We start from the raw sequence: 23,704 nt of genomic DNA, 5'->3' as shown, positions 1-23,704 counted from the left end.
TCAGCAAATTTAAATTCTTCTATTCTCAAAACTAGTTTGGCCTAGGGAATGCCAGATACTACAGAATACAAGCTTATTAATGGTGTGGTGGTGAGAGATGGTGACATAGGAGAGTTAATAATTTGTGAACTAAAACATTTGAATATTAGTATATTCAGTGTTAGCTTGATGTGGTTATGTTGTAGACAGGTTTAAGAAAAGCTTCTGGCTTACTGCTGAGGAGTTTTTTAAGAACTCAGGGAAAACAGGAGCTTTTTGCTCTACTAGATCAAGTATTGGTCTGAGAGATGGGTTTATGCAGTTCTGCTGTTGCTGCCTGTAGCCCTGGTACCATACAGAGGTTAAGTCTTTCATTCTCTTGAACAGCTATGTATCTACAAATGGAAAGAGGTTATGAGTACGTTCAAGGGGATTACAGGCACATCTGTATGTCTGTTTTAGCAACCTGCAATGTTTTTGAAGGTTTTCATATGCTCACCTACATGATCCAATTGCATAATCATCTTGTGCTACTCCCTGAAAAACCAAGGGATTGAGGGACTGCAGTCAGCCTTACCTGCACTGATTCACTGCTAGGAATGTGGTGCTTCCCTAGATGGGAAACTGGTGCTTGCAGCTCCATCCCGTTGTGCTGTAAACTGCTTTCACAATTGATTTGCAGATGTATTACATTTTCAAGTGCTTTCACTCGTGCTGGAAAACTTTGGTGTACTTGCCAAAAGTTTCAAGAAACAATATGACTGTGAACATTATTCAACTTGAAAGTACACACACTAGATGTAATTATGCATCACTCCCAAAGAATAAATTACAACATACATTTGTGGCCAGGGGATGCTTGCTCTATTGAGGGAACCTTCTCTCCTCTCATCAGTCCTGTCCTAGTGTATGCAAGTGTGTAAGTACATAAGGCAGGAATGGATAATGTGTATGGGAGAAAAAGGGGAGAATTTGGTAAACAAAAACAAAACCCCTCAACTAAAGATCCTAACAAATAATCTTGAGTCTGAAATTCTCATGGCTGAATCCTGATTGTGATAGCTGAAGGATCGTGTATTGCATTTGCAGTTGTGAGCATCTTACATGAGTTACAGACTTGTAGATTAATTTCCTGTTTGAAGATATATACCATACTAAGCAGTACTATTTTAATAATTGTCTCTAGATTAGTCCTCAATAGATATGGCTAAACAACATGCAAGCAATATTATTTTTCAGATATCTTACCTATAAACAAGAGAATTCCCCAGCTCCTCTGTAATAAGCTCACCAAGAACAAGTGTGCTGTTTTAGGGCTTCCTTAAAAAGAAGGCTGTATTAAAGTGTCATTACCATGCTCACAGATTTTGAAGGGGGAAATAAGTAATAAGGTTGTGTGCCTGAAGTCTAAAGGAAGAGGAAACACTTGACTAGCTGCATGCTTCCTTAGACTATCATATAAATCATATAAATTTTGTTCTCTGTTCTTGGAAATCATAGATGTTGTTACCTGTCCATTGTATAGTTTATATTTGTGCTGAATACCTTTGTAGACAATGATTAACTTTGCAGCTTTTGTCTGTGATTTCTAATATAGGACACAGCAAAGTCTTGACCTCTTTTGTGACATTTGTGTACAAAGTGATACAAATGATGACTAATGCAATGAGAAGGTTTAAAATATTACAGCTGTGTTGATGAGACTGTGGTGTGTGAACATACTGCACTATTTTCCCGAGCCCTGCTTTCAACTAGTGCATAGAATTAACCTTCTCTAGGCACAAATACACTAGCAAAAATTTGCTTTTGTATTTTTTTTGGGAACCATCCTTTGTGCAGTAAAGACAACTCTGGATTAGTTGTCTAGCAACAGGTCAACCAGCTCGATGGCAGAACTGAATCTGTTGGTTCATAATCATGTTTCTCCTTCTGCATAACACAAATCTCTCCATAGGCTCCCTTGTTAGGTGATCCTGCAGCAGTGATGCAAACAGGTACACAAAGCTGTGCTACAGGCTCTGTGCTTGGTGGTCCACACAGTAGTTGCAGGTTGCTGGTGGATCACAGCATGAGCTGCCTGTAGTGTCTGAGGGAGCACATCAGTACCGGGGCTGTGGACAGAGCACTACGGGCAGTGCAGGAGGGTGTGCTCCCCTTGCAGGCTGAGGTGGGAGGAGTGCTGGGCTGTGCCACCTCACAGGCTTTTGTGTTCAAGGGAGCTTTTATGGTCCTGCTGTAGCATTGCTGTAGCACCCGTTCCCAACAAGCCAGAGAACTCTTTTCAAGCTGTCAGAGGTGGCTCCATCTTGTGTGTTGGAGGAGTGTGAAACTCCAGGTGGGATGTGTTTGGTTTTTAGGCTTTTAGAATTAAGCCTGAAGGAACCAGGGCTGTTTTCTCAGAGGAGATGTTTAATAATAGAACACACGTAGAACAGGGTAGGATAGGAATTTTGTGCTCCAATGGTGGAGATGGTTTAATGGGCTAAATGTATTTAAAATAGTTTTTCCTTCTCAGGGAATCTCAAACTGGCTTACATTTTCTTGTCTCTAATGTGGACATATTTCATTCCATTTGTTTTCTCTTGTATACTGTCATTTGAAAGTGAAAACTTTTTTTCTTTTGAGCCTCATGGTGAACTACAATACACATCAAAACATGTGTTGCTTTATTTGCTAACTTCTGTAGAGCTATTTGAAACCCTGTGGTAATAGGGTCACATTTTTTGGATACATTTTTGGGCTCTTTAGTATATGGAGTTCTAGGGCTTAGCAGACAGTGACCCTATGATTTGGTCAATACAACAGGTTTTCCCTTGTGGTTGAAGTACGTTTTTCCCCCGTATCCTACTGATATATATTTCTTTCTCATATTTGCTCTATAATCAGCTGTTGTAGTGCTGCTATTTAAGTGTAATTTCCAAAATCCTCTTGGATGAATCATATTACAGTATTATCATACAATGTATCTACTTTATTTTTTCATGGGTGCGTGTCACTTTAAGTATTTTTGCCGACATTGGTGTTGAGAATTGTGACAAATAAGCTTTCTTCCCAGACTTTGACTGTTTTACTGGGATGTTGTGATGCAAATCAAAATTAAGGGAGGTCTCTGCACTTTTCTGTGAAATAAAGGGGAGGATGTGGAGTTCATGAAATTCAGTGACCCAGCTGAAGATATCTTACCATTTTTAGTATTTTAATTATATTCAGTCTTCTTAGCACACATTGGAAGAGACGTGGTGAATTGTGCCTTCTAGTAATGCACTTGGGCAGTTAAAGCTCCATGCAAACAAATAGATTCTTTAAAAGTGAGATTGCTCTTTGGCCCCGTTTCTGCTCCTGTTCCTGTTGCTGCCCCATCTGTTGGTATTCATTGTCCCTTTCTGGCAGCCTGTCATTGTCCCAGTGCAGACAGAAGTGGGCTAAAGAATGGAGAGGTTTAAGGTAAATGGAGTAAGTCAAAACCAACCTTGGATCAATCTTGGGACTGATCATCCTGAAGTTGATTGTAACAAAGGAACAAGAATACACATAATATTCTTAAGTTCTCTGGCCTTAAAATGGCATGTGTAGCACATGGTGGTAATATTGTAAGGAGGAATCAAATAACGAGGTAAGGTTTTTTTAGAAAATGACTCTTCTGTGTGGGAGGGAATACAGGAACTACAAGGGGATGAAAAAAGCAAAGTCTTATGTTGATTATTACAAAATACTGGAGCTGAAATATCTTGTTTAGCCAAACATTTTGATTTTTTCCCCTCAAAATCCTTTCTGAATGTCATCTATCTTGCCAGACTTTCATGCACTGGTGGATCAAACTGGATTCACAATGGTCTACATGTCTTGCCACAGGCAGATTAGGGGCTTTGCCAGATCAGTGATTAAAACCCAGTGCCATCAACTTTTCTAGAAGCTAGGTTCTAGCTCTTAGGATATGTATATGTATGCTTAATGGGAGGCTTATCCCTGCATCCAAAATCCCTTTGTACTAATGATCCAGTGAGTCATCAAACTGATATGTATGGCTTGCTTCTTCATTTTGTCTCCTGAAGTTCAATTTTGCATTTTTTTCCTTCAGAATAACATTGTATTAATTGGCTGGCATGCAGGAAAGCTCCCTAATGGTATGCTTGGAAGTTTCTGTGTGCCCAGTCACAGTATGATTGTCCTGATTGTTTCCAGATTTCTTGTAGAGATGAGATGACAAGTAGGAGAAATAGCAATAATCGGGATATTGAATTCTCCTTTTGAGAGCTGATTATCTTCATCAGTTAAATATTGATGTCTTTCTTAGCCCTGATTTCTAATTGTTTAAAAATTGTACGTAATGCAGTTTAGACCAATGACTTGATTCTCACTGTCTGGATAATGAGTGGTTTCTGAAACTTTGGTTATGGCTTCCGAGACTTTGGGCAACAGAATGTGGTGTTGGATTAGTCAGTCTTGAAATGATCCAAGAACGATGTGGTGCTATTTGCAAAAGGTGCTCAGGCAAGAGGAAAATAATATTATGGAGATAATATGTCTATTTCTGTATTTAAATGTTGCTGTTATAGTCCCATTGGTACAATCTGTACACCTAGGGAGACTAATTGATTTCAAATTTGATGCTTTAACTACTAAATCATCATCTCCAGCTGGCTCTGAAATAGAGTGATTTGCATCATCTACATCAGCAGGGAAGTGTCACCTTTGTTAAAAAAAGAACCACCGACACACAGACTTAATTATCTATTCAAAGTGCAAGCTAACAGCTCAAATGTAGTGACTTTTCTCCAAAACCCAGGCAGATATTTAAAGAGGCATGATCAAAATCACACTTCTCTGAAAGCTTAACAGTGACTTCTAAAGATAGTTATAACTCAATTTAAAAAAAGGCTTGATTCTGTGTTTTATATTGTGTATCTTTTATATAATTAGCTTCACTGCTTATCTGTTGCCAGTTTTCTCTCTTCATAATGTGACTCAGAAACATATCTTTTTAAAAAGGAGCAAAATGTTTCAAAGCTACAGTTGCTAGCAGGTGGACTGAGACTTCTGGTAGTTTGGCCTTTGAGCCTGACTAATGTGGTGTGATAAATCTGCTCTCCTTCCACAGAAATGTTTGAGTGGTTTAGGTTATAAAAGCTATCATTGTTTCAAATGCTTTTCTTCCTGTCAATCAAACCACTAGTTTGAGAATCTCTATGAAACCCTTTTAACATGCTCTTAGGCCAAATAGCCCTGGAAAATACATCTAATAAAGTGCTTTTGAATAGCTTCTTTTAACTATTTAGTGCATGGTGTATTACTCGTAAGTGGAGTTGCAATGTAGAAAAGGCTGTTATTTTAGCTGCGGATGTTCAGGGTCTCTTTGCTGGCGAGTGAGAAGCAGAAGCTGTGCAGCACTTGCTTGTGCTGCTGCTGGGGCTGTCGCTGAAGGACCCCAGCCTGCCCTGGCCCTGACATGGTGTCAAACTCTCTGCTCTCGCTCTGCTCCATGGTCTCATAGTGCTAGTCGGACTCCTTCCCAGGACAGCTTTTTGAAAAGGGTAGCAGGACTATCTATATATGTCCAGCTGTAGGCCCCAGTACCAGCTGATAAGACTCTTTTGCCGATATTTAGCTCGTTTCATTCTCGTTAGGAGTGTCAGTATTGCCGCCTGTCCGCACTGCCCGTCTCGGTGGTCCTGGGCAGCCTGGGGGCTCTGCAGCTGTCGTGAAGCCCTTTGGCACAGCTCAGCCCCACCACTGCCGCCGGGGCTCCCTTTATTTCTAACCAGAGCTGCTGCTCCCCTCGCCCTCTGCATTCCAGGTGGTGCTGGAGGAGGAGGAGAGGCTGCTGGTTTATTCAGGCAGTGATGCTAGAATTGTGGGCGGGAACAGCTTGCCTTTTTTTTTTTTTTCCTCCCCCTTTTTGTCTTTCTCCTCTCCTTGTCCTCGCTGTTCTCCCCGGCACTCGGGCTGTCTGCAGTGCGGGTCCCGCAGGCCATGCCCCCCGCCCCGCCGCGCTAGGGCGAGCCCGGGCACCATGCGGCAGGACCGGCTCACGGGCTCGCTGCGGCGCGGGGGGCGATGCCTGAAGCGGCAGAGCTCGGGCGGCGGCGTGGGCACCATCCTCAGCAATGTGCTCAAGAAGCGCAGCTGCATCTCCCGGACCGCGCCGCGCCTGCTGTGCACCTTGGAGCCAGGTACTCCCGGCCGGGCCGGGCCAGGCGGGGCTGCCGCCCGTAAGCGGCTTAGCGGAGCGGGGGGAGCGCCCGGGGCCGCGGGGTCGGCTCGGAGAGGCGGAGGCGGCCGGCGGGCGATGAGGGCCGCGGGTAGGCGCGGCGGGGCGGGGGGAGCGCCCGGGGCCGGCCCAGCCCGAGGCAGCCCCGGCGGGGCCCGGCCGGCGAGGGGCGCCGCGGTCGCGGCCCGGGGCCGGCGGCGTGTCCGGAGCGCGGGGCTCCGGGCCGGGCCGGGCCAGCGGGGAGCGGGGCCTGCGGGCGGCCCCGGGCCGGGGAGCGGCGGAGGCACCGCGGGGGGAGCGGGCCGGGCCCGGGGGCAGCCGGGGCCCTGCGGGGAGGCAGCGCGCTGCCCCTGCCCCGGGGACTCCTCCTGGTCCTGTGCCCGGCCCGCGGATCCCGGCTCCGCTCTCCGCTCTCCCGGTCCTCGCCCTGCTCCTCCCGCCCGGCGCCGCCGCCTCGCAGCGCTTTTGTGTCGTGTGTCCCTACTGCCTTTCTCCCTCCGTCTCCTCTCCCCCGGGCTCGGCGGCTCAGCTGTCTGCCGGTCTCTTGCCGAAGTCTCCTCGCAGCCTCCCCAGACCTTTCCTGATTAACCTGCCAACTCTTGACCTGCTGGAGACCCCTCCTCCCGCCCAGCCTTTGTCTGCGGTAGGGTGTTGTCTAAATTTGCAACCATGCCTATTTTAACGGGAAGGCATGAGCTCTGCAGCTATGTTTTCTAGATCCTGCTTCAGTATTTTTTAAGAACTGGGTGGTCAGCAAACAACTCCAGGGAGGTGGACTCTTAACAGAGAATGAATGCTGGAATCTGGCATTCTAGCAGCTGGAATCTAACTGAATGCTAGATTCTAGTTACCTGCCATCAAAATTTTGGATTTTTTAAAAAATGAAATATCAAGAATTTTAAATTCAATTTACAGTGTCAGAACTGTCACTTGCAGCTAAAACGTTGTTGATCTGTTGCCTAATTTTAGGCATTTACCAAGCACGTAAGCAGGACATCCACTGAAACATAAAGCAATACATGGAAATAAATAAGGATCAGTTTCCCATTGTACTGGCTGTGTGTGCATCAAGCACACAATGCTTACTGCCTCCCTGTTTGAGATGAGTTTCAGAAGCTGGTATTAGTAAGGTCTCAGGTACATTTTGGTACAGATTTATGGGGTTGCTGTTTTCAAGATGTCCTGACTTGTAATTCTCAAAGACCCCTGCTCCCACAGTAGTCTGCTATTATCCCGGGTAATGACGTTATCTGGATAATGATGTTCTTGTATTTACACTCACACAAAGATCCGGGGATGTGATTGGAGGCATAATTATGAATGCCATAGTCCTAAAAATCCCCCTGGTTTGGGGGTTCTATATTGTTCATATGTCAGTAAAGACAATAACCTTGTTTAGGATACATGTATTCATAGAGTGGTGGGCATGGGACACTGAATGAGCCCTTAAAAATATGCTGGATGATATATTCTTCAGATTAATTTAGTGTCTGTATTAGCTGTCTGTATTGAGAAGTTTTTCTAGACTGGAGATTTTAGATGTGCTTTGATACATCCCAGTGAGCTCTGGCTCCTGAAAGAAGTGGTTTCATACGGAGTTACTCAGAATGTTACTTTTAGAGATAAATTGCAAGGCTAAGAGTCTTTCTTGAAACAACAAGCAGCATAAGGTGATAGTTTACATTGACAAGTCTCTTTCCTCCAGTATGGACTTCCACTGCACACACAGATGCTTTAGGCCTTTTTCCTTGTTTATTTTTGATAAAATATTTATTTGTGTTCTGTGGGAGAGGTTTCAACAGCTGTGAGGTACAGCCAAGAACCTATAGTGCTAATTTGCAAGTTTAAAGCTGTGTCTTTATAGCTCACAAATGCGCATCAAAACACGTCATCTTCCTACACTTTCTTCTGGTTTGATATTTCTGAAAAAATCCCAGATTTTTCCTTGTCCTTTTATTTAATATTGCTGAGGGTGGACTGGGAATTTGATTCCATCACCCAGGTACTTGGCTGACAGTATTTTTCTCCCCTCTTGTGGCTCTTTGTGTGGTTCTGTGCTACATTTTGATTATGCAGTGGAGGACTGCTAGGGACTGGGAATCCTAGGGATAAAATCTTCCCTCTTACAGCCTTTTCTTGTCAGGAATTATTGTGTATTTTACACAGGAAAGCTTACAAGACTGTGGTTTGGGAGGGGTATATTTTCCTCTTTTTAATTTTTTAAATTTTTTTGTATAACTTTTCTGCAGTGGTTTCTGGCGACAGGCTTGGAAGGGCATTGAACAGAGCTTATTTTGGCATTCCTCTACCCTTCAGAAATTTGTTGTCAAGCATGTACCTTTGAGTGTCCTCGTATTCCTGGAGCTAATAATTCCAGTGTGTTCCCACCATATTCCTGCTGATATGAGTTAAAATGCTTCTCAGATATGAAGAATCAATTGAAAGTGTATGAGCTGGAGATGATATTTAATATGTCAAATGACACTATAGCCTGGCTGATTTGATGTGAAAGGGCTGAGTTGTACTGACAACACTTACAGTAGGAACTATTGCTCTATGTGTGGTGCATCTATGCCAGGCTGTTTCTGCAGAGGAACTGGGAAGAAAAGTTCTCTTAAGGCCTGAAGGGGTCTTTTTTTTGCAAAAAAGCATGTGTTTATGTAATGGAGAGGAATGTGGCCCAAAGATGGAGGATTGTCAGAAATGGGAAAATCCAGAGAAAATTGGTGCAGACATGCAGTAGGGTTGTATGGGTGTGGGGTACTGAGGGAGGGAGAAACTATTGGGAAATCTAAGTTAGTTTATGGAGAGAAGACAACTGAATAAAAAAAGGGAAATTATGGATAAAGGAAGGTTTAAGAAACCAAGAGAGGTTGAATTAAGGATAGGCATTAATTTCCTTTAAGCTTTAAAGCTCAGGGACAAATTCCTTGAGCAGAGTGCAGAAAACTGCATGTAGCAAGATGATTCTTGTGTAACGGGCAATGAGATGCTGCTCCCAATTTGCTGGTTGCCCTCCTTGCTCTCTCTGTATGTTGCAGCTTTTTTTTAGATGTTTACTTGCTATATTTTTTATAAAGCAGCATTGTAATCTTTTTGATTTTAGGAAATATAAATTCTTTTAAATGGATGGGAATGAGGAACAATTTGTATATGCTGTGGGGTTCATCCCCCATTGTTCTTCCCGTCCTCTCCCACAAAACTGTTACATCATTTGATTTGGAAAATACTTCTAATGGAGAACAAATGAAGGGACACAGATTCTGTGGCTTTTACAAGAGGTTGTCGTGCATGGCCTGACCAAACAGTTCCGCACCGTACTGAAGAGAGTGTGCTGTGTAGTCTGGTGTTACCATGTGATGTAATTCTCATTTACAGTAATTTTCACCTCTCTTAATTGTTTGCTGTGATTTAATTAACTTTTGTAGATGGATGATCTCATTTCAGTCTCATTTAATCAAGGGTCTCATTTGAAGGGTCTCATTTCAGTCTCAGGAGGGACATGTACCTTGACTGTAGTGTGAGCTCCCTGGTCATGATGTTCATGTAACTATAGATAGATTTTGCCTTGCTCTGAGATTTTTATCTTGCTGTACTTGATCTTTTGAAGACCTGGTACTATCTGCTTGTGTCTTTCTTAGGAAGCTTCTAAGACAGAGAGAAAAGTTGTTACTGGAATCTTTTAAGTCTTAAAAAACTTGAAGTAATTAATACTTGGCTGCTGGGTTGGAAATGAATACATGGTTATTTTGGAAGCCTATTGGTTCTTTGTTACAAGGTAGCAAAGGTAATATGTCAGCATCTGTTACTTCAACAAAAGGAGTTCTTGGTCATGATGTATTCTAGTATGTATTAGGGTTTTACCCTTGAGATTGAGGTTCACATTTTCCAAGTTCAGCAAATGTGATACAATTTAATCTTATTAGGTTACTGGCATTGTTACATTGCTTTGAATTATTATGAAAAGATTTATCTGTTAGAAGTCCCTGCCGAGTGCCACTGCACTATGGGAAGGAATACTAATAAACAGTTACTTCCAGGAATAGCTGTTAATCCTTCAATGTTTTTTCAAGACATATCTATTATGGTTTGAAGCCTTTATTTTTCTAGATCTGACAAGCATGTCTTTTAGATCTGAGGCAGGGAAACAAAAGCACTAATCCCCAGGTCTCAGTGATGCAATTCTAAAACGCTAAAATTTTAAAAAGTACTAGAGTTTGTGTGATTTATTATTTGTTTCTATTACTCACTCCCCAAAAAGAAAAAAAAAAAAAACCATGGAGAAGAAAGTTTTGTCTTTAAGTACGTATTTATTAGGTTATAAGGCTTAAAAATTACTTACCACTACTTCAGTATGCAAATGCTCAAAGGCATTTTACATTCCATAAATAGCAAATGCCACTACAGTTGGGTTTTCTGTCAGACTTGTGGGTTTAGACCTCCAAAGAACTGGGTGTTACTGGTGAGTTGATAAGCATGGATATTACATCCTTAAAACCTTGTGGGATTATAGTATGTTTGGGTTTTCTCTGTGTGTGTGTATATAATGTGTGTGTGCATATATATATTTCTATATTTAAAATGTTTAGCTTCATATTCTGGGAAGGTGAGAAGCTATGCATAATATAACTGTAAATATGGAACAATGCCATTGTATGAAATTATGGAGGGAAAATAAAAGAGGGTTTCATTCTTTGTGCCAGCGGATGTGAGGGAGGGGATGTGAACTGATGCCGTGTTCAGCACCGGGCTGTGGACAGCGGCATTTGAAAGACCAAAGAATTCAAAGTACATTCAAACTGTGGGATGGAAAGCAGATGAAACATTTTACTGTTGACCATGTTCTGGCATACTCCAGTGCCACATTGGGATCTACTTGAGATTCTGGTATTTTATGTAATATTGTATGAACAATTAGTAGGCCTGCTTCATAACAAGTAAAATAGTTTGCTCATATGGCCAAAATAAAATCTAATTAAATAACAATACTGACCAAATGTGCATTATGGTCTGAGGAATTATTAAATATATATATATATATATATATTCTGAACAGTATAATAATTTTAGCATGCCAAACTTATAAACTAGTTTTGACTGGCTTAATGTCAAAGAGCTGGCATAGATGAAACTGTCTCTGCAGTTATATTTTTCTGTGGATGCATATAACAGTTTGCAGTGTACTAGTATAATTTGTATAACAGTGAACTTTATGAGTATTAGTGAAATGAGTTGTGCCAAACTACATAATTAAAGAGCATGTTACTGCATTTTAAAAACATCTTGTCCGTGTGTGTAATGTGTTCCTTGTGAAGGGATCCACTGTGAGGACAAAATTCACCAAAACAAGTTTTGAAATGTAGTTGTTAAAATAGTAAGATAAAATTCTGTGTTTCAACTGTGGGATTTTTGTGTTTGGGGTTTTGCGGCTTCTTTTTGTCTTCTGATCTAAATGAAATAATGACTTTTTTTTTTTTTTTTTTTCCTTTTTCTCTTTCTAGGGGTTGATACAAAATTGAAGTTCACTCTTGAGCCATCTTTAGGTCAAAATGGTTTTCAGCAGGTAATTTGATTTATTTTTCTCTTGAGTTTGTGAAGGAGTAGATTCTCTGCAGTCAAGGTGCTCACCCTAGTTCAGAAGTGCATTTGTCATCATAATATCAGCGTATTATTTGCAATTGCATCAAGAACTGTTTCATTCCTATTTGGAAAATGGAATAGGCTTTCATTGTTTACTCAGATGTTTCCTGAATCCTTGTGTTCTAGAATATTACACTTTTGTCACATCATCAAGTAATTAATCTGTATCTTTCTTGTGAGTGGATTAAGCAGTTAAACTCTGAAATGTGTGCAGTAAAATGAAATGAATGTGCATGTCTGTAAGGTAGTAAGTGTTGCTATACTGTAGCATTGAACTAATGATGGATATTTTACATTTTTGGATGCTTTTGCTTTTAGTGGCACGATGCACTCAAAGCAGTGGCCAGACTGCCAACAGGCATCCCAAAGGAATGGAGGAGAAAGGTGGGTACACCTCTATGCCTTGTGGGCCGTATTGCCTGTAGGTTTCTCAGGAGAGGTGAATTACATCAATAGTATCTGTTGGTGGGTTTTATAACAAATATTTGGACCTTTTAAGTTGTACTGGGGATTTTTCCTTGTTTACATTATTCAGTGACAACCTCACAGGGCAGCTGGAAAGGCTGAGGAGATAGGTGAAGACAGTATTTTCAATAGTTGGACTCTTTCTGCTTGAGGCTTAGGTAACTTATTCTGGTGCAGATGTTATTGCTTCATTCTATCAGTCTCAAGAAATTGCACTGCTGAAATTGCCCCCACAGCTGAAGACAGCTAAAAGGAGAACGTATCTGCAGTGTAGGCTGTCACACTTACGAAGGTGAAGTTGATAGATGCTTAATGCTGACAAGAATGTTCATAGAAACAGTTCTTGCATTGCCAAAATTAGGGAATTTCAGAGTCAGGAGATGTAGAATGGCAGAGTGAACCATTAATGGGAAATTGCACTGAGTTAGTGTTGTAGGAAAGGATCTATTGGGGTTTTGCTCGACTTACTTTATTGCATTGTTCAACATTTGAAGTCTCCTACTATAAAAGGAGGCATATCTTAATATTTTTTGCTTTAAAACTGAGTCACTCAATCTCAGCTTTAAAACCACAGTTTTAATAAAAATAATATTTTTGAAGATTTATAAAATATATGTAGTTCCACATATTTCTGATGCATGAGCTTAATTTCCTTTTCCTCTTTCTGCTATCTTTCTAAACTGAACTGGACCTCTTTACAAATCAGGGGAGAAGGAAGAGAAGACTTAGTAGCATTGTTTTCCTCACACTACAATGAATTTATTTTTAATCTCCAACTTCAGCAAATCATTATACCCATCTAACAGCGTTTTTTCTTTCCTGAAATATTAGTTTTCCACATTCCAGAAAGTGTCTCAGATACTTTTCTGTGGTACATGAATGGCAGAGGTCACAGAATCACAGAAGGGCTGAGTTTGGACAGGACCTCTGGAGGTCATCTGATCCAATCCGTCTGCCCAAGCAGGGGGACACACAGCTGGTTGCCAAGGACTCTGTCCTGGTGACTTTTGAATATCTCCAAGGATGGAGATTCCACAACCTCTTTGGGGAATCTGTGTCAGTGCTCAGTCACCCTTACAGTGAAAATGTGTTTGTTGATGTTTGTGGAGAGCCTCCTGTGTTTCAGTTTGTGCTTGTTATCTCCAGTCCAGTCACTGGGCACGGATGAGAAGTGCCTGGCTTCATCCTCCTTGCATCCTCCTTTCAGGTGTTTATACACACTGGTAGGTTTCCCCCATAGCTGCCTTTTCTCCATTCTGAATGGTCCCAGCTCTTCCAGCCTTCCTGCATAGGAGAGATGCTTTGCAACTGGCTGTCCCCAGCATATACTGGTGCTTGGGATTGTTTCTCCCCAGAGGCAGGATTTTGCACTTCTCTTTGTTGAACTTTATGAAGTTCTTGTCAGACCATTTTTCCATTCTGTCAAGGTGTCCTTGGGCTTATCAGCCATTCCTCTCAGTTCTGTGTAATCAGCAGACTTGAGTATGCTCTGCCACATCATCCAACTCAGGTCTGTCTTTCCTTTTCACTCTGCCCATCTCTGTGTTTGCTCACATGTGATCACATGATGCTAACCAAAGAAGTAGTAGTAAGAAGAGAGATATTATCTTTTTACTGCCATTCCCTGGTTTCACAAGGATTTTAAGATAGATAAAATAGAGGAAGTATTTTGTTGTGGCAGCATGCTGATTGCCTCCTTTGTAAAAGGAGCAGGTTGACGTCTACATTATTGTTGTGGCATGTGACATTTGGCTTCTGGGGCTGGCAGAGATAAAGAATCCAGTCAAACAACATCAGTAGGATGTCAGTACTGCTGAGGCAGAACAGTGGCATTCCTCCACATGGGTGGCTTTGCAAAAGTGTGGGAGGGGACATTTAAATGCAGAAAACATGAGATTCTTGAAGCTGTCTATAAATTCCTTCATCATGCATTTATCTAAGTGTTTAAATCTGTGGGAAGTGTCTAAATTGTTTTTCTCACTCGAGGGAATTAATGGCTGATATAAAACTTGACCAGTTTGCTTTCATGATTTCTTTCAGTTTCCTGAAAAAAAAGGATCCTTTATTGTTACTTGTTGTCATTGTATGATTCATGGTTCAGGAAGTTTTCAAATCTTTAATAAAGGTCCAGCCTTTGTCTTGGTTGCACATACATAAATCTGTTCTGGCAATTATTAGGCTTTAAAAGTAGTGAAAATGTTTGTTTCAGAACTCTCTGTAGTACCAACAGTTTAGAAAGCCCACTTGTAAGAGTAAGTTGTTCTGATCCAAGTCATGCTTTCAGATCAATCCTAAATGGTGAACACTAGATGCTATTTGTTCTGCAGTCATCAGAAGAGGCTTCTGATAAAGAGGAGCACCAGCACTGCTAGATTTCTTTTGGGAGTTTCCAGGAGATGTATTCAGGGATGAGTTTGAGGAAAGCCGGCAGCAGTGTTATCCTTTTATAAAACTCTTTGTTGGTTATGAGGATAGAAGGTGTGAACTGACAGGGGGTTCTTGCCTTATGTTTCCATCTTGGAGGGCCCCTGTGAATTCATTGACAACTGACTTGTATCTTGGTAGGCAGTCCACAGATCTGGATTCTTAATGCTGACCATTTCCTTCCTGTTTTAGGGAGCAAGGTATTATTTTAATTGTACAAAAATTATTGTAGCTAAAGTTCTCTTCTGCACATTTCAAGTCTAACAGTAGATCGCATATGGGTGAAGCTGATAAGGTTCATCTAACAATATATATCAAAACTTTATATTTTATCAGAGAAATAATTAAATTTGCCATATGTATTTCTAGGTTTGGCTGACTCTGGCTGATCAGTACTTACACAGTATAGCCATTGACTGGGACAAAACCATGCGTTTCACATTCAATGAAAGAAGTAATCCTGATGATGACTCCATGGGCATCCAGATAGTAAAGGTAGCCAGCTAATTTGTTACTTCTTTTCTAATTTTTCATGAAAAGTTGACATTTGAAATTGGATTTATTTTCATCACTGCAACTGCTTTGTCTAAAATTGTATCTTTATTCCCTTTGGAATTAAGTGGGATGGGCTTTTGGCTGCTTTGGTCTTTTGCACTAGTCTGGTTAATGTTAGCTGGGAAAAATGCTATTTCTGGGGTTTTTTCCCTTCAGTTTTACTTTTTTTTTTTATTATTTTGAAAAAGTACTGGAGTTCAGTGAAGATAAAGGAACATGAGTGGGTTTCTTTCCTTCTCTGTGAAGAAACACAAATGTTTTCTGGGAGTAAAAGCGTGTTTTAAAATACAGCAAGTGAGCATTTTTCAGTTGTTTTATAGGAGTGAAACACATTTGCCTATTTGTATTTATCAGCTGATTAATGTTTCATATTTAAAGCAGTCAGCCATTTTGTACATTTTGCCTTTCTCTTATAAATCACTTAGATTTCAAAGGCAGTTTTTGGCTTGTATGTTTTGAAAAGTCAGTTGTCTACTAGTTTTTTTATACTTTGATAAAAACAGTTGCTCTTTTTTGTTCAATTAAGCAGCTGTCGTGTCTTGCCTGTTTGAAACCCAGAGATCTGTTAATATCTTCTGTGGCAATGCTTTATGAACATCTTTTAGGGGACTTGTTTACTTAAGAGCTTGCTGAAATTATTTCTTTTGGGTAAGCTAAAGGTTTAACAGATTAAAAAAGAAACCTTGTCATCAACTTTGGGAGTATGTACTGGAGGGTGGAGGTGGAAGGAAAACTGGGACAGGCAAGAGAACTAACCAGGGACAGAAAATACACATGTTTTCTTTGCTTATCTTGTCCTTTTTATTTTTATTTCTTTTTCCTTTTAAAGGACCTTCACCGAACTGGCTGCAGTTCTTACTGTGGCCAGGAGGCAGAGCAAGATCGAGTGGTATTGAAACGTGTTTTGCTGGCTTATGCCAGATGGAATAAATCTGTTGGCTATTGTCAAGGATTTAACATACTAGCTGCACTTATTCTGGAAGTAATGGAGGGCAATGAAGGGGATGCCCTGAAAGTGAGTAAAATTATTTTTTTTCAGTGTCAAAGATTGCTTTTAGTTAGTGAACTTTAGAATAAACCAGTGTGTGAATTTTGGAGACAGCCTAAAAGAGCAGGACTCAAAAGAGTTAGCTGATGTATATTGGTGAATTTTTTGTTTTGTTATTCTGTCTGAGCTAAAATGAATAGTTTAAATGTTTGTTAAATTATTTTTTGAAAAACGTAAATAGGACCACCGCTACTTACTGTAGGCTGTTTTATCTCATAATCCTAAATCTGCTTGCAAACACCAAAGATAGCTGAAATATGAAAATTTCACTATCAGCATCTTATGTGGCAGCTCCATGTGAGGCAGTTAATAAATTGGCTACATTTCAAAGTAAATCCTAGGAAAACACTAAAAATTCAAAATGAACGTAAGTCACTTTAAAGGTAGTTTCTGGGCTGCATTAGTCTTACAACATTTTGTTTTCTTAGATGGTTTTTCTTGTAAATAAAAGAAAGCTTCGTGAAATTTATAATATGTCAGAAAATGGAAATACGGTTTACTGCAGGACATGGTTTAAGATTTGGCAAGTTCATGTGCAATTTCCTTAAATAAACTTGCTCATATATGTGAACTGGAGTCAAATTAGTAAAAGATGAGCAACTGATCCACATGCTTTAAGACACAGAACAGAAGACTGCTATTGTCAAAGAAATCTTGCAAGGACAAGTGTCAGTATGTGGTCCCAAGCAGCTGGGAGAGAAGGGAAAGCAGTGAAACTATGCCAGGTGGTGCTCTTGGTAGTCCTGTGTCTGAGAAGCTGTTTCTGTGGGGATCTTATGGAAAGAAAGGGATGGAAGGAGGATTGTCTCCTGTATATGAAGGTGCAATGCTTTTCTCAAGAATTAAGGTCTTTATGAAACATGGTAAAGATGCTCATATGAGAGAAATGGAGATGAGATGCAGATGGGATGACTGCATGCAGGCTCTCTGGATGTGGTTAGTAGAGTGGCCATAGAGACCGTAAAAGATCCTGAAGTGAAGGTCAGTGTCTTCTGTTAGGCTGGTGATAAACATCAGCTTCTGCATATTTTTTGTTGCATTTGTTCATTCTCAAAAGTTTGACAGTATCCATTTAATCCATTACCATCCATGTAGTTGAGCTACCTCACTTGAAACAGATGTCTGCTTAAAATGTCTCATGCTGCTTAATTTAGCACCTTTTAAAGTGACAAGATGGAGTGCAGCCCGTGGTAGCACATCACAGTGAAATGTATGGAGAATCTCTTTTTAAAGAACAATATGTTGCATTTTGGAGAGGGAAAATAGGGGATTTGCAAGTTCAGTCTTTTAGTTGTGGCATTAACCAGAGAAGGGACAGTGAGACTCTCCAGCAGTGGAGAATCTCATAAACAGTTCCAACATCAGAAGTGTCAAAGATTGCTTTTGGTGTGGGTAATGCTGCCAGCTTGGGCATAGCTTACTGTGGCATTGATTTCAGTAATTTCATGGTTCATAAATTCTCTACAGTTTCAAGAGGCCTTTGCATCTTGAATAAGTGTGGATACCTAGGGCATCTGAGGATGCTCAAAGTGATAATATTTTCTTCCCATATAAGTGGAGGTACCATAAGCATGTGTTGCCACTGGCTCCAATTCATTCTTCAGGGAAAAGAGAAATTTTATTTCTCTGTTATTCCTAGAAAGTAACTGCTCTGTAAGTCCTACATGATGGTCTTTCATTTTCCCACAGATCATGATTTACCTAATTGATAAGGTGCTTCCTGATAGCTACTTTGTCAATAATCTCCGTGCTCTCTCTGTGGATATGGCTGTTTTCCGAGATCTTTTACGAATGAAGCTTCCTGAACTGTCCCAGCACTTAGACACCCTGCAAAGAGCCGCTAACAGAGAAAGTGGAGGTACATCCAGCAGAAAATGCTATTAAACTCTGTCTTGCTGTTGTTTCATCTGAGCACTGATTTAAAATACAGTGTTTTAAGTGTTTACATGAGTTTATTGCTTAGAATATGTACTTTAAATTGTTAAGATGAAATATGATGGTTTCCATTATTGATAGCCTTAACATAAATAGGTGGTACTTCCAGGAAAAAATTAAGGGAAATAATTTGGTCCCACCACTAACTGTGAAGAGAATTGTGTTGACAAGAATGTACAAAGCATGGAGTGAAAACACTAACACAGAGCTTAGTACAAGGGCTACCTTGGAAAGGTAATTTCTTGCCTTAGATCAAGACAGGTGTCCTACTGCTCCGTGTGGTTGCTGGCTCATGTAGCCATTCTGGGAAGAGTTGCAGTGTGAGAGCCAGTGGGGGCTGATTAGTATTTCTTCACCTGGATCCTTACCAATATGCAGGTGCAAAACTCAGAAGTATGTCTTGGGTTCCTACCTGAAAACTGGCTTTGCACTGTGATATTTTTTTTCTGGAATAGTATTCCATCCAGACTTACAGCTATTTTATTTGGGAATGTTCTCGGGAGGGCAAGAGGTTTTTTGTTAGTTGATTTGGTTTCTTTTTCAGATGGGAAGCTAAGTGCACGCTAAGTTCCACTTTGGAAAAGATCTGCTATTATGTACCATGTGTCTATGCCCAAACTATATAAAAAACAAAGAAATGGTATCAAGGAAATATTTGCTGTTTGAAAGTTTTCACAGACTAGCCTCTCTGGTTGTGGCCTTCAGTGCATCACTTGATACTGGAATGCACAAAGTGTTCTCTGAGCACAACAAAAAAGTAAAAGTTTAGAGTTTCAGACTGAAATACATTTTGTCTGAAACTTAACAAGTACACTAGGATATTAAAATAATAGATATGACTTTACAGAGACAGTCACCTTCACCTTGTAAATAAAGACTTATGCCATCAGTTGGTGAAAAAATGCAGCGTTTTGTGGGGAAGTTGGTGGTGGGTTTGTATTGTTTCTCTTTTTGATAGAAGTTTTTATTTCATATGGCTTTGGGGAAGGAAAAACAGTCTCTCTGATATAAGGGAAAAAAGGTCTGTTGATGTATTCCAGGGTTTATAGTCCAAAGCCAATGATACTGCTTAGTTTTTTTCAGTGTAACACAGCGGAAGGTGACTATGCAGTTTTTCCATTGTTCTTCTCAGCTTATCTTTGGACAGCTGCAGGCTAAGTAAGTTTTGAGCAATAAAACAGGTGCTAGAATGTATGGTGGATTTTAAGCAGTTTATACTCATTGTAAAATTATAGTAAGTTACAGTTACTTCAAGTAACTTGTTTTTTGCTTGTTTGTTTTTTTAACTTCAGGAGGCTATGAACCCCCACTTACAAATGTCTTCACAATGCAGTGGTTTCTGACACTCTTTGCCACCTGTCTGCCTAACCATACAGTTCTGAAGATCTGGGATTCAGTATTCTTTGAAGGCTCTGAAATTATACTGAGAGTAGCTTTGGCTATCTGGGCAAAGCTAGGAGAGTAAGTGGTCATTTTTATCCAATTTTTCTTTTCAGTATGAGCCACGTTTAACTTTTGTTTTCCTTAAGATGTTCTCAATTCTAAACAAGATGCAATCTTTCAGGAAAATGATTGTTTTGAAAAAGCTGCAAAAAAGATCTTTATGGTTTCTAAAAAACACATGATTCTGACATCTTGTCAGAATGGGGATGATAATTAATTGACCCTTTTTGCAGAAAATGTCTCCAGTTGTTGGAGTTATCTGTCTATATTGTCTTTGTGCTGTGCTACAAGGTTGGACTTTCCTGAATATAAACCTCTGAAGGAACTGATGAATACTCTGTGTAAAGACACACACAGAGACTTGAGGGTGACCAAGTAGTTTAGTTTGGTACATGAAAGTCAGGATGTTAATTCCCTTAGTTTCGCTTAAGGAAACTTAAAGATTTCAGCCCATTGGCTTTGCCCAGTACAAGAGTTCAGTGTTACTAAGGGAATTACCTTGTGGTACTCGAGTCTTTTCTGTTAAGGCCTAAAAATTAATTTTCCTGAATTTCTCTGCTTTTAAGCACATTTGAGCCAAGTTTTTAATACAGTCCTTTATGGCCTTGGAAACTCACCACATGGCCAGAACACAAGAGATGGTTAGTTCTTTAAACCCCTCTGTTGTCAAAGCAAATATTTGCCTTCCAAGGAGTTTACAGTGCTCCCAGAGAAATGAGTTTTGTCACTGACTTCAGTGGGAGGTGTGAGCTCTGACAGGTCAAGCAGATGTTAGTTCAGCTGGAAACATTTTTCAGCTGGCATCAGCAGCTGCATCGTTTTTTTTCTTGTGATGCTTATTAAAACTCATCTTCCTTTTTTCTCTGAAATTGAACTGCTGGGATTTATGTTCAGTTCTGTCCTTGGAGGTTTCATTTCTTTTCTTTCTGAATAAATTAGCACTGCAGGCCAGTAGCTTTGTAAGAGGATTTGTTTAGTACATTTAAGCTGAAGGATAATAATTAGAATAATTTCCTGAGAGCTTTTTTTATATTTAGTTCATGAATGAAATTTGCATGAATCATTTGCATTAGGATTAAGCTACATGTAGTCACATAATGTTTTAGATAAAAAGTTCTTCCAGTGGATCTCTGTGCACTTAAAAGCTGTAATTATGAATGTTACAACTCATAACATGATAAAAAGGAAGTTACTACTTTGAAGATTTTACCATAAAGCTTAAAGAAAAATTAAACATTTTTTAAAATTGAAAGGAATGAAATCAAGAAGTATATAAGAATGTGTGTAAGAATAAGCTGATCATACTGCACATCTTGTAACTGCTGTTTGTGGAGAATGGGAGAAGGTCTGGTAAAAGATTGGGCACTGTTTATACTGGGAGAAGATATTTTTGTTTCTCTTTGTCCACCATTAAAACTAGAGCAGGGGGGGATTTAAAGAGGTGGGGCTTGAAATAATGTTTAGTAGTCTCATGATCTTCATACTTCTCAAGATTCATTCTCAAAATGAAAATAGGGTGAGAAGTGCATTTTTAAAATGTGGGTGGCTCAATCATACTTGTGCTTTGAGAGAGGCTGAAGGAGAATGTGGAAGTTAAATATAGGTGCAGTGGAGAAAGCAGTATGTGGAGGTCATGAGAGAATGAAGGTTTCAGGGCAGGTAAGCCGTAAGTTTGTGATGATTGGCTACATAACCATTGTTTCTACTGATTTTAGATTTTTTTTTTTTTAGCTACATAATCATTATTTTACCCAAACTCTGTTAAGATTTCAGTGGGAGTTTCATAGCTCAATGGTTGTTGTGTATAGGTGCTGAAGATCGAAGGAAGCTGCTTCTTCTATTACTGAAGAAAAAAGGCTTTTTTTTTTCATCATTCCAGCATCTGTGTTTTAGAGGAGAGGCTACAATATGTAGCCATCAATACAGTTCCTTGAGATACAAGAAAAACAAAATTTTCACTCAACAGGAGAGATGTTTAGCAGCTGACCCTACTGTATGTAGAACACCAACTCACAAAAGCATATTACTCATATTTTTCTTCCTTTAGAAGACACTCTGTGTTTAGAGTGATTCTGTTTTTAGAAATTTAAAGAAAAGTGCAAAAAAAAAAATATCCAATTGAACCCCTCTCCCCAAAACAAGACTAACAAAAGCATACTACCAAAGCAAACAAACAACCAAAACTAACAGAGTTCCCACCCCTAATTTAGCATTCACAATAGCATTCACAAATTCGATGAGTGAATTTTCCTTCATTCTGCATTATATTAGCTTAGTTCTTTTTTAACACAATGACATGTATGAATGCACCTATACTTAATTTATTCCACAGGAATGGTTTCTGGCCAGTGAGTACCTTCCTGTCTGACAAAAGGAAAGTTTAGACAGTGAATTTGGCCTTTTGGTGAAGAATGGGTGATGATGCGGTCAAGAAGTCTTTATGGTCCTGTTTTGAGCTGATGAGAGAACTCTCTTGTGTTGGTAGGAGGCAAAATGTATTGATTCTCGTGCTGTAGAAGTGAAAGGGGCAGAGGGAATAGTCTGTCTGGAGATATATGAATCTGTTATCATGAGGAGTCAGGACAATAAGCTCCAGTCAGTGTATCTTTTTACTGCTGCAGCTTTTCCAATGTTGTGTGCAGTTTTATTATTTGGAAATCTAGGCAGAATTGCAAATAAATGTAAAAGTTAAGCTGTCTAACAGAAATGCATATTTTATAATGACAAGAAAATCAGTTCTGTTTTGAATATGTAGAATTATATGTAAAAGTAAAATAAAAACATGTATTTTGATGTAGGCAGATTGAGTGTTGTGAAACAGCAGATGAGTTTTACAGTACTATGGGCAAGCTGACTCAGGAAATGCTTGAAGACAGTCTGATTGACAGCAACGAACTTATGCAGGTGAGTAATTGTGACATAATTTTTTTGTGTTTTCTGTTTGATTTCTTCAGGTATTGATTTCTAACAAATTACATTTTTGTTCAGATACTGCAGAAACCTAAATTCTCCCAAGAATAAAAGTTTCAGATAACTGTGAGCTAGCATGCCAATGTAACAAGTAGATGACATGTGGTTAGAGCTGGAATCTTATTTTATATATTAAATGTAGAGAACCACTAGGCTTCACTTAATAAAAATTTATTCTATGTTGGCAGCTGAAAGTCTTTTGTGATATAATGGTCAATTGCATTTACACAAGTAAAATGTAGAATCTTTTAGTAGTCACCATTTTTAGGGTGTTCTTTTGCCTTTTTTTTATGTTTTGGTCAGTTTTTTATTACACTGTATCCATTCAATTCTGCAGACACTGTGGGAAATAACAGTTTATGAAGTAAAAAGTGTATAAAAAGACCTTCACGATTTAAGAAAAAACCCCACCATGAACAGTCAGTAGTGTACTGTAAACAAAGACATTTGAAGATGATTGCAGTCTCTGAATACTTAAAGCATAGGTCATTGTATGAGAACAAAGACCCATGTTGTTCTGGGAAAGGAAAGGGCCTTTAGTATAGCAGATAAAATTTATTACTTTACAGTTACATTTATTCTTGTGACATTTTTAAGGTGTTGTCTACTTATGTGATTTATAAGGACTTTGTGCAATTGTTCTGGAACTTTCCTTTTGATGAGTTAGAGCAGAGTGATTAAACTAGTGCAAGTACAGAGAACATAATTCACCTGAAACTTGGTACCTGACTTAGGGAAAGGAAAAAAGTCAGTCTGTGAAGCTGCACAAGTTTAATAACAGTTGTTAGCAGTTGGCTTCTATTACATTGTTGGCAGACTGTGTTAAATTACACTATTTGCAGTTTTATTATTTTGGTCATCATTATTTTGTCTGATGAGGAAGCTCTAGGAATGGGAGAAGTGAGTGCTGTGGCTTTGTTTTGCTTCAAAAATGGAAATGCAACTGGTCAGAGGTACTCACATGGTTTTTAAAAATGTGTTAAGGCTCCTGACAAGACAGTTCAGATAGTGAGGGTGCGTAAGGAGGGCAGCACAAG

At 39.7% G+C, this 23,704-nt stretch overlaps 1 protein-coding gene across 4 annotated transcripts in view; it reads left to right on the top strand.

Moving 5' to 3' along the window:
* Nucleotides 1-23,704, top strand: part of TBC1D30 (TBC1 domain family member 30) — a gene marked incomplete at its 5' end in the record, with an annotated part of 50,698 nt that overhangs the window by 15,688 nt on the left and 11,306 nt on the right. For 3 of the 4 annotated variants that reach the window (XM_083859014.1, XM_083859015.1, XM_083859016.1), the window contains 7 exons: nt 11,689-11,750; nt 12,146-12,211; nt 15,086-15,211; nt 16,101-16,286; nt 18,009-18,177; nt 19,547-19,715; nt 22,496-22,601. In XM_083859014.1, the coding sequence (XP_083715140.1) occupies nt 11,689-11,750; nt 12,146-12,211; nt 15,086-15,211; nt 16,101-16,286; nt 18,009-18,177; nt 19,547-19,715; nt 22,496-22,601 (884 nt within the window). Of the gene's footprint in view, nt 1-5,730; nt 6,150-11,688; nt 11,751-12,145; nt 12,212-15,085; nt 15,212-16,100; nt 16,287-18,008; nt 18,178-19,546; nt 19,716-22,495; nt 22,602-23,704 lie in introns of those variants that run through there. The other variant, XM_083859017.1, reaches the window with a different exon arrangement.

This window comes from Zosterops lateralis, assembly GCF_965231275.1.
Source record: "Zosterops lateralis genome assembly, chromosome: 4".
Lineage (NCBI taxonomy): Eukaryota > Metazoa > Chordata > Aves > Passeriformes > Zosteropidae > Zosterops > Zosterops lateralis.
The sequence above is the reverse complement of the archived record's forward strand: the minus strand, read 5'-3'. Positions and strand labels throughout refer to the sequence as shown.